Below are 10,192 nucleotides of genomic sequence, written 5' to 3'. Positions count from 1 at the left end.
GCCGCCCGCCCGGCCGCGCTCCAGCCCCGCGGGGCCCCGCGCCGGCCAGGACTGACCGCGCCGCGCTCGCCGGGCCGCGGGGGCCGAGGCCGGACCGAGGGCGGCGGACGGACCGACGGACGGACGGACGGGCGGACGGGCGGCGAGGGGCGCGAGCCGAGCGGGGCGGGGGCCGGCCCGCGCACCTGCCCGCCGCCCGCCCCAGCCTCGGCCGGCTAATATGCCCAGAGCGGAGGCGCGATGAAGGAGAAGTCCAAGAATGCGGCCAAGACCAGGAGGGAGAAGGAAAATGGCGAGTTTTACGAGCTGGCCAAGCTGCTCCCGCTGCCGTCGGCCATCACCTCGCAGCTGGATAAAGCGTCCATCATCCGACTCACCACGAGCTACCTGAAGATGCGCGCCGTCTTCCCCGAAGGTGAGGCGTCTCGGCTGCGCGGCCGGGCAGAGGCCCCCGGCCAGCGGGCGCGGGGAGGCCGCCCGGGACGGCCCGAGCCCCGGCCTGCGCCCGCCGCCCTCGCCCTGCCCCCAGCCCCGTCCCGGCCAGCGCCTCCGGTTCCACTCCGTCCGTCCTTCTTCCCCTCCTCCCTCCCCGCCCGTCCGCTCCCGTCTGCTCAGTTTGGTTTTGGTTTCTCTCTCGGTCTTTATTCTGGTCCGGGCTCCGTCCTCCCTCCGTCCTCCCTCCCTTTCGCGCCCCCTTCCTCCATCGCCCCTCTTCTCCTCTCTCCCTGCTGACCCGGCCGGAGTCCTCGGCCGTGGGAGCCGCCGGGCGCTGCAGCCCGAGCCCCGCCGCGCGAGGACCGGCCGGGGTCTCCGGCGCCCCCTCCCCGTCGCTTCCTTTCCTGCTGGGAGCAGAGGTTGGAGCCGAGGAGGGTCGGGGTGGCCGTGCGCGGACCCGGCAGGGGCGAAAGGCGACCTGCGGCGCGGAAGGCGGCCCGGGCAGCCGCTCTGGTCGGGGGTGTAAAGGTCGCTGGACCCCCCTCCCGCAGCGTGGCCGGGGCGGCGCGCTGGGCAGGCCCTCCCCGGGCCACCGCGGCCCCGGCCGCACCCCCAAGGCCGGGAAGGCGCAGGTGCTCACGGCCACAGGGCCCCGTGAGTGCGGACCCCGCCTGGCCCCGGATCCGCAGTCGGGGGGCTAGTCCGCCCCACGCCCGGCGATTGCGATGGTCTCCGGGCCTCGGCCGCCCTTTCCGCCGCCTCTGGGTCGAGCGCGGCGAGTCCGTCCGCATCCCGGCCTCCAGCCCCGGGAGCCGAGAGCGGCGCCGGCCCTCCGAGCGTCCCGGCTGCGGGGCCTCTCTGCCCGGCCTCTCTGCCCGGCCTCTCTCCCCGGCCTCTCTGCCCGGCCTCACTGCCCGGCCTCACTGCCCGGCCTCTCTGCCCGGCCTCACTGCCCGGCCTCTCTCCCCGGCCTCTCTGCCCGGCCTCTCTCCCCGGCCTCTCTCCCCGGCCTCTCTCCCCGGCCTCTCTGCCCGGCCTCTCTCCCCGGCCTCTCTGCCCGGCCTCTCTCCCCGGCCTCTCTGCCCGGCCTCTCTCCCCGGCCTCTCTCCCCGGCCTCACTGCCCGGCCTCTCTCCCCGGCCTCTCTGCCCGGCCTCACTGCCCGGCCTCTCTCCCCGGCCTCTCTGCCCGGCCTCACTGCCCAGCCTCTCTCCCCGGCCTCTCTGCCCGGCCTCTCTCCCCGGCCTCTCTCCCCGCCTCTCTGCCCGGCCTCTCTGCCCGGCCTCTCTGCCCGGCCTCTCTCCCCGGCCTCTCTGCCCGGCCTCTCTCCCCGGCCTCTCTGCCCGGCCTCTCCCCGGCCTCTCTCCCCGGCCCCTGAACTCGGGGACTGGCCCCTTGCGCCCCTGCGGGTTCTACCCCGGCGCGCAGATTGCTCGCCCCAGCCCCTTTGTGCCGGACCTGCCGGCCGCAGCGGTCCCTGCTCGTCCACGAAAGGATGCGCCGGCGGCCAGAGAAGTGGGGACGATTCCGCCCCGGCTAAAGTTTCCGCGGAAATTAAAAGCGTATTCGGCTCGGTGCAGACAGGCCGAGTCTCCTTCCCAGCCGGGGACAGCGTCCGGCTTGCTGGGACGACGTAGTTGTGCGGTCCAGACGGGACGCGGGCTTCTAGCCTCCTCGCTCCCCACTACTGGGGGGAGGGAGGAATGAAAGAAAAAAATGTTCAGAAAAAGAAGTGATTCGCTGCCAATGATTTCAAATAACCCAGAAATTAGCTAGCAGGGAGGGCCGTGGAAAGAGGACTAATTATGCCACTCTTGTTTGAGGGGTTTCCAGCGAAGGCGGCTACAAAGTTGGAGAGGGTGTTCTACATTAAACCGGGTCTGCAGGACAGGTCTGGAAAGCACCTCTGCGGCTCACCGGTGCTTGCACCTCCTGGGGGAACCCGGCGGTTGGCGCTGCGGAGGGGGAGCTCTACATTCTGAGCTCTACATCCTGAGCTGGTAGGGTCCAACTTGGGGAAGGGGCATGGCCTCATCTTTCTCTGTCCCCTTCCGCAGATTGGACTGAGGGAGCCGCTGGGGAGGGAAGGTTGCTCTGGGCTGGGACCCGCTCTCAGGGCTGCCGCCCCTGACCCCCACCCCAGGCATTCTGGATTGAGGAGCGCCTTAAAAAGTGAAGGTGCTTTTAGAAAGGTCTCCGTTCAGCAGAGTAACTTGCCCTCTTTTAGCTCTCAAGTTCTCCTCCTCCAGGGATCAGTTTAACCTGTTCTTGGGAAGCTGGGACCTGTCGGACCTGTCGGGGTCTGGATGGTGGTCCCGGGAAGCCTTCCAGGCAGGGTGGGCCAGAGTGTGAGTGAGCAGGAGCTCAGGCTTCTGATGGAAAGATACTGAGCCTAGCCCGGCTGCCAGGAAATCGGAAGCCAGGAGGATCCCTGGGTTAAAAGAATTTGGAGACCAAGTTAGGACTTTGGGAGCAGAAAATTAACAGCATAGGTTAAGACGCCCGGGGAAACATCAGACAAGCCCTTCGCAGCTGGGGACAGGACAGACCAGGCCCAGGGTCACACACTGCTGGGGCAGTGGGTAGCACCGGTCCTGCTTCAGTGCAGAAGTCTCCAGAAAGAGGAGATCTGAGGGGTCTCAGGGCAGACGAAAGCACCAGAAGGCATGGTAGACAGAGCCGTGCTGGCCGGCTCTGGCCTAGGGGGATGATTTGTATTTTTACAGCCTAGTGGGAGGCTCTCGGGCACCCTGCACTGCTGGGCCTCAGTCTTTTTGTCTGTAAATGGGCCCGTCGCCTACTCCACACCCACGGAGGATCTGTGATCTAGTGTGAGGGTCACAGAGGAACCTTGCAGTGTGGGTGGAAATGCACTTTTCGTCCTTGTGAGCCCCCCGCCCCCATGTTTCCTGAGCCAGTCGCCCTTTAAATAGCAGCTGTAATGTCCCCAGACAGTAAAGGTGGCCACCATCTCTCCCTTTCAACGTGGAAATAAGAGGGAGGTGGAGAATGTGGAGAGGCAGGCAGGAGAGCCAGGCCGGCTTTGGAACCTGGGCCGCAGATGGAAAATTGAGTGACTTAGCCGGAGGTTGGCAAGCCGGCAAACTCGCGGCCTCACGAGCGCGGGGGCCGCCTGTGCCCCAAGCAGCTTGTGGCCCTGGGTTCCGGAGACCATGGGTTCCCGGGCCCCAGAGCCCTACCTACCATGACCACAAGCGGCAGGACTCGGTAGTCTCTGCCGACTTTGGTTTGTTGCAGAAGCCTCAGGAACCCCGACAACCTGGGCCAGCCTCAATGAGCTTCCCTGCAGCGCCAGGCTAAGGAGCCGAGTGGCCGGGGTCCTCCAGGATTTTGCACACCTACCCACTGGGCTAGCAGAGGGGCTGCGAGGTCCCAGCTCAGGAATGGACTTGGAAACCGAGGCCAAGTCACCTCTCTCGCCCCTGAATTATCCCAGTGGCTAATTCCTTCCGATTTAAATTAAGCTGTACCCCAGTGGCTAATTCCTTCCGATTTAAATTAAGCTGCACCCCAACACACACACACACACACACACACACACACACACACACACACACACACGAGCTACGGGAGGAGCCAGGCAAATTTTGGAAGGAACTGTTTCCTGGGATCTAAACCATTTGGTTTTGGAGGGTTTGGCGAAGAGAAACTCGCCCTGTACGAACCGGGCGCCCTAGACCGTTCACTATTGCAGCCTGAAATCATGTAGGTCATTTCAGTAGACTTTTTAAGAACTTTCTTAGAGTGGATTGTACAGCCTTCTCCCTGTCTCTGCTTTGAGGCTGGTCCGGCAAGGATCCCGGCGGCGGGATGCCCCGGGGCGATGGCGGAGCCGCTGCGGGTGGCCCAGGCCTTGGCCTCCGAGCGCGAGCTGAGCTCGCTGCGGGGGACCCAGCCCCTGCAGGCAAAGGGAGCTCTGGAAGCTGTGGGTGACCTGCGCTCCTTAGTGCCAGGGGCCGCTGGGGCCGAGACCCACACTTCCAGGAGCTAAGGATTCGGCACTAGTGGTTGTGGAGGGGCGAATTGTGGTCAGTGTACACCAAGCACATTAGTTCGCGGTGGGCTTCTTCCTTGCCCATCTGTCCCAAGGAGGCCGTCCTGGGGCGCCCTACCTACCACCCCTTTACACCCGTGTCCAGTGGGTTGGTTGATCTAAATAGGGGTTCAAGGGCATATTTTTCAGGGGTCCAGGAGAGAACAGAAAGAATTCCTGGGCAGAAGGACTGGTATGCGCAGGAAGCCCGAGATAGCTGTGGCAATCTAGAGGGGTTCTAATATGGAGAGAGAAGGCTTATTACAAGTGCTGGGGAGCCGGGCATGGTGGCACACGCTTGGAATCCTCACGGTTGGGCGGCAGAGACAGGAGGATCGTGCAGGTTCAAAGCCAGCCTCGCTGGCTTAAGAGGCCCTGTTTCCAAATAAAAATATAAAAATAGGTCTGGGTCTGGGAATATAGCCTAGAGGTAGAAGGGTTTCCAGGAACCCCAGTACCAAAAAAAAAAAAAAAAAAAAAAAAAAAAAAAAAAAAAACAGTGCTGGGAACCAGGCGTGGTGGTGCATGCATGGAATCCCAGCATTCGGGAGGCTGAGACAGGAGGAATGTGGTTCACTGACAGCCTCAGCCTCAGCTACTTAGTGAGGCCCTCTGCAACTTAGTGAGACCCTGTTTCGAAATAAAGAATTAAAAATAGGGCTGGGGGTATAGCTAAAGAGGTCGAATGCCCCTGGGTTCCATCCCCAGTACCACCAAAAAAAAAAAAAAAAAAAAAAGAAGGAGGAGAAGAAGAAGAGGAGGAGGAAGAGGAGGAGGAGGAGGAGGAGGAGGAGGGGGAGGAGGAGGAAAAAGAAGTGCTGGAGCATGCTTGTAATCCCAGCATTTGGAAGGCTGAGACCTGAGGATGGTGGCTGTGGGCAGCCTCAGTTACTTAGCAAGGTAACTCAATGAGACACTGTTTCAATATAAAGAATAAAAACTAGGGCTGGGGTATAGCAAAAATAAATAAATAAAAAGAAGTGCTGGAGCAAAGCGAGACCCAGCCCCCAGCTTCTCCTGCACCCCGGGAAGCTTGCAGCCCGTTAGCCTTGGCGCAGCCTTCAGCGCCAAGAATCGGCAAGATTCCGCGGGGAAATGCAGTTGGGGACTGGCGAGGACCACGCAGCCAACTCTTTACCCTCGCCTTCTCTGCCCCCACCCTCCCCCTCCACTTAGGAGTGGTTTGCAATCCTAAAGTGTGATTTTGTGTTCTGCAGTCGGGAAAGAGGTCGCGCTTCCCCTAGGGACACCCTCGCACCTGCGCTTCCCGCGCGGGGGCCACTGCTGGGAACCGGAGGCTGAGGCCTAAAACCAGAGGTAGAGATTGGTGGGCAAGGTGGTGTCTGCCCGACAGACCTGAGGCTTCGCGCTGGCCCAGCGCACTTGATCCCCAAACAATCCCAGTTTAGAGGTGAGGAATAGAGGTTAGAGGTCGCTGGCTGGGGACGACACCCTGTGGACTGTCCAGTTTGGCATCGTAAACCATGGGGTGGGGAGGAGGTGAGACCCGTGTACTCCCAAAGCCTCTCCAATCTGCTAGTCTAGATTTTTTAACATGCTTATCCAAAGTTCTGGAGAGACAGGGACGGGGCAGCCACCTCCCTGCTATCAATCCCCAACCCGTTTTCACGCATCCTATGAGAAGGCTTTTTATTTCTTTAATTTTATTTTATTGGTATGGGATTGAATCTAGGGACATTCTACCTCCAAACTAAACCCTCAGTCCTTTTATTTTATTTTATCTTATTTCAGTACTGGGGATGGAACCCAGGGGCATTCTACCTCCGAGCTATACCCCCAGCCGTATTTTTTAGTCTCAGGGTCTCACTAAGTTGCAAAGGGTCTCACTAAGTAGCTGAGGCTAGCTGAGAACTGTGATCCTCCTGTCTCAGCCTCCGGAATGCTGAGATTACAGGAGTGCACCATCACGCCCGGCTTCCCTTGTTTGTTTGATTTTGCTTGTTTGTTTTGTTTTTTGGGTTTTTTTTTTTTAATATGGAAACAGGGTCTTGCTAAGTTTCCCAGGCTGGCCTTGAACTTGTTTCAGTTCCTAAGTACTTGGAGTAAAGAGTGCTTTTTCAGATATTGAGGTTACAGTGGAAAAATGAAAGGCCATTCAACCCTATAATAGTGTGGGGGGGTGCTAAGGATTAAACCCAGGGACATTCTACCTCTCAGCTATGCCCAGCCCTATTTTACTGTTTAGTTTAAAACAGGGTCTCACTAGGCTGTGGAAAGCCTCACCAAGTTGCTGAGGCAGGAGGACCGACCCCACTCTTCTGGTCCTCACTCTGGGGCCCTGTCCCTGGGGAGTCCTGCTCTGCTGGTGCAGAAGGCAGAAAGGTGCTCTCCCCTCTAAGAGAGCCTGCTAAGAGACCTCACGGTAAACAAGCTGTCTCCCTGGCAGCCCCAAACCCTCTTGTTTTTGTGGTCCCGTGTTTATGGTCTGTGACCTGCACCTGGAGATACCCCCAGAGTCCTGCGGAGCCCTGCAGGGCAGTTTCCCAGGAGCTGTTTGCCGGCTGCCTAACCAAGCTGCCCAGGGAAGAGGGACCCCATTTAGACAACTCGTGCACAGGCAAGTGCTGCTTTACAAGCCCTGGGGGCAGGCAGGAAAGGGGGTACTCCCCTGACCTAGCGCCCAGTTTCTCTCTACAATCTGGCTGTCCCTGGACTTCCAGTAACCAGAGGTTCCCATCCTTTTCTGCGAGAGCACGTAGGATGGGGGAACTCACCTTGGGGGCCGAGAAACCACAGATCCCTGGGACCCATTCCGGTCCCCTCCAGGGTCCTCAGCAGAACCCACTTTTTGACACCACCCCCACTTTCTGAATAAATAAACCCCTTTATTAGGTCCAGATAAGACCACTTGCCGAGCGCCTCCCTTTTTGGAAGTGTATATGGCTTTCCTGAACCAAGAAGAGTTTTCGTTTTTCATTATAAACCTTACTTTATTTAGTCTGTGTTCAGCCCAAAGTAGATTTTTATGGGCCGAGGGACAAGACCTCGCTCACAGCGGTTCCTAATGGAAGAGCTGGCAGCGCCCACCGCGGCTGCACCATCCTATCCACCTCCGGCCAGACCCTAATGGCCGGATCGAAATGGGCGTCTGAGCCGAATCACCACTGGCGAAATGGAGGTGTTGGGAATTTAGAGGAAAAAATTATGATTTAAAAGAACAAGCTATACAGAAACCACCCGCATGCCCAGTGCAGGCTTGCATGGAGAACCAGGGCCTGGGGCAGGTTTGGGGAGTCTGACACAGGAGTTTGGTCTGGCGGCCATATCCCAAGACAAAAGTTTTTCCCAAGTCATTGGAGAAGTCATTGGGGAGAGACCGACAGTCCAAGGAGAGGACAATTGTAGGGCACATTTGTCCATTTTCAGCAATCAGATTTCCTGGGCCCTTATTAAAACCTTTCTTCACAGCCGGGCGTGGTGGCGCACGCTTGTAATCCCAGCATTCGGGAGGCTGAGCCCGGGGATCGCGGTTCTGCGGACAGCCTCAGCTACTTAATGAGACCTCCGCAACTTAGTGAGACCCTGTTTCCAAATAAAGAATAAAAAATAGGGCAGGGGGTGTAGCTCGGAGGTTAAATGCCCCTGGGTTCCATCCCCAGACCCGCAAAAAAACCAAAAAACAAACAAACAACAACAAAAAAAAAACAAAAACCCTTCACCCAAGCTCCGCATCCCTGGGGAGGAAGGACTGGCTCCAGCCCTGCACCAGAGACGAACCGTGCTGGTTAGGATAGGGTGGTGATGGTGGAACGACTTCCTGGGGTTAAAGAGCCGCTGCTGCTCCAGTGGCAGAGGCTGGGGGGGAGGGGGGCAAGTATAAAGAGCTGCGAATGTTTCAGGGGAATCGGGATACGGGAATAAGCCACTTCCTTCTGAGCTCACCAGGACACACTCTGATTCCTGAGTCCGGAAGGTCCCGGGTGGAGAGGTGCAATTTCTGCTGCTACGAGGGCCAGGGCGCCTGCAGCCGTCCAGGTTTCCCGGGGACGTGCCTGGCCTGCAGTTCCCGGGAGGACACGCAAGCCCAAAGCTCACCCCGCAGGGTGGCTGACCAAGATGGTCTCTAGGGGTGAGCCCAGAGTCTGCGTCACTAACTAGAGGTTCCTTCAGCCAGGCCCCCAGCAGAAGGACTCTGAGGAGAGTTAGGAGTTCTCACAGCCCGCGTCTAGCGCCTCCATCTCAGGGGCGTCTTCTGGGTTGTTCAGTCTAGGGTCTGTGGGGTCCCAGCCCGGGTTATGTGCAGGACCCAGGTCTCCTGATACCCTTTTTGCAACGCGTGTTGGACTTCCAAGGTGGCAGGAAGGGCAGGAGGGCCTGGGGGCCATTAGCAGAGGAGTCAGGAGATCCCCGATTGTGGGAAAACCAACTTCCAGACACCCGGGTCAGCATTTCCAGGCTCGACTGGCCGCATGGGGAGCCGGGGAGGCCTGTAGATCGAGGAAGACAGCATGCCGGGAGGTCTTTCTTTTTGGTCTCAGGGGACTTTCTTTGCTGTCTTTGAGGAAAATGTGGAGTGGCCGGTCGGTGACGCCAGGGGCAAGGGAGGGTGGGAGGCAGACAGAGCTCTTACGAGGAAATTTACGGGTCAAATCGATATTCCCGTTTTGCTGCGAGGATGGCCAATTTCAACGCAGATTAGATTACTTTGTGGCATTTCAAATAAAATGGCAGTGTCGGAGCCCGGAGCACGTGGGGCCCGCGGGACTCTCGGCTCAGAGCTGGGGAGGGGGCTGTTGCTCAGGCTGGAGGCCTGGCGTGGGGGTTCTCCCCGGGCCTTTACTTTTTAACGGAGGCCAAGGAGTGACCACGAGGGCACCACGGCCCCTGGGCGGAGGAGGTGGCCGGGTGCGATGCGAGCTCCTGGGTCGCCGGGTGCGGAGGCGCCGTGTGCCCCGCCTGGGGCTGCGATCCTTTACTGGGCGCTGACATTGACTGGTTTTATTCCCCTGTTTAGGTTTAGGAGATGCGTGGGGACAGCCGAGTCGCCCCGGGCCGCTGGACAGTGTCGCCAAGGAGCTGGGATCGCACTTGCTGCAGGTAGAGCCACCGCGCAGGGGGAGGAGCGCCAAGGTTACCGAGGGCCCGGCAGGCGGGGCGCAGGCTCCCTCTCCAGCTTGCCACCCCAGCCTCAAGGTGCGGGGCGCAGATCCACAGGCTCCTCAAGCTGCAGAGATCCCCCTGGAGTGGCCGGGAGGGGCAGCACCCGGGGTGCAAGGACGCTTAGCCTCTGGTGCGCGGCCCAGGCGGCCCCACCGCACCCAGTATTTCCCCTGTAGCACTTTGGCAGGCGCTAGCCCACCCTGGGCTTCCTGGAGTCCTTGCAACCGCTGAGCGAGGTACAGGGAGGGGCAGGCGCTGCAGCCCCAGAAATGCCCAGGACGGGCTGGGACGCGGCTGCTGTAAACGCGGAACAGTTAGGACAATTAGGGTCGGTGGAGAGACGGCACACATTGATAATAGGACCCGATTGGCCGGCTCTTGTTGAGAGTCATCACAGACCAGAGTCCTTGCAAAGCGGCATCTGGCTTTACATCTGGCTCTGACTCCCAGGGAGGTCACGGAACATCCCCAGGTCACACACGGGCGGTGGGCCCCGGGTACCCAAGTGGCAGTAGATCGGGGGCTACTGGCTCTTGAGCCTTTGCTTGGTTTGGGGTTGGTTACTTTGCACCTCAACCCCGAA

At 59.7% G+C, this 10,192-nt stretch overlaps 1 protein-coding gene across 2 annotated transcripts in view; it reads left to right on the top strand.

The window, feature by feature from the left end:
- Positions 1 to 240: 240 nt before the first annotated feature.
- Positions 241 to 10,192, top strand: part of SIM2 (SIM bHLH transcription factor 2) — a gene marked incomplete at both ends in the record, with an annotated part of 49,655 nt that continues 39,703 nt past the window's right edge. For both annotated transcript variants that reach the window (XM_080695440.1, XM_080695441.1), the window contains 2 exons: positions 241 to 415; positions 9,464 to 9,546. In XM_080695440.1, the coding sequence (XP_080551566.1) occupies positions 241 to 415; positions 9,464 to 9,546 (258 nt within the window). The remainder of the gene's footprint in view (positions 416 to 9,463; positions 9,547 to 10,192) is intronic.

Source organism: Muscardinus avellanarius, assembly GCF_963383645.1.
Source record: "Muscardinus avellanarius genome assembly, chromosome: 5".
NCBI lineage: Eukaryota > Metazoa > Chordata > Mammalia > Rodentia > Gliridae > Muscardinus > Muscardinus avellanarius.
The sequence above is the reverse complement of the archived record's forward strand: the minus strand, read 5'-3'. Positions and strand labels throughout refer to the sequence as shown.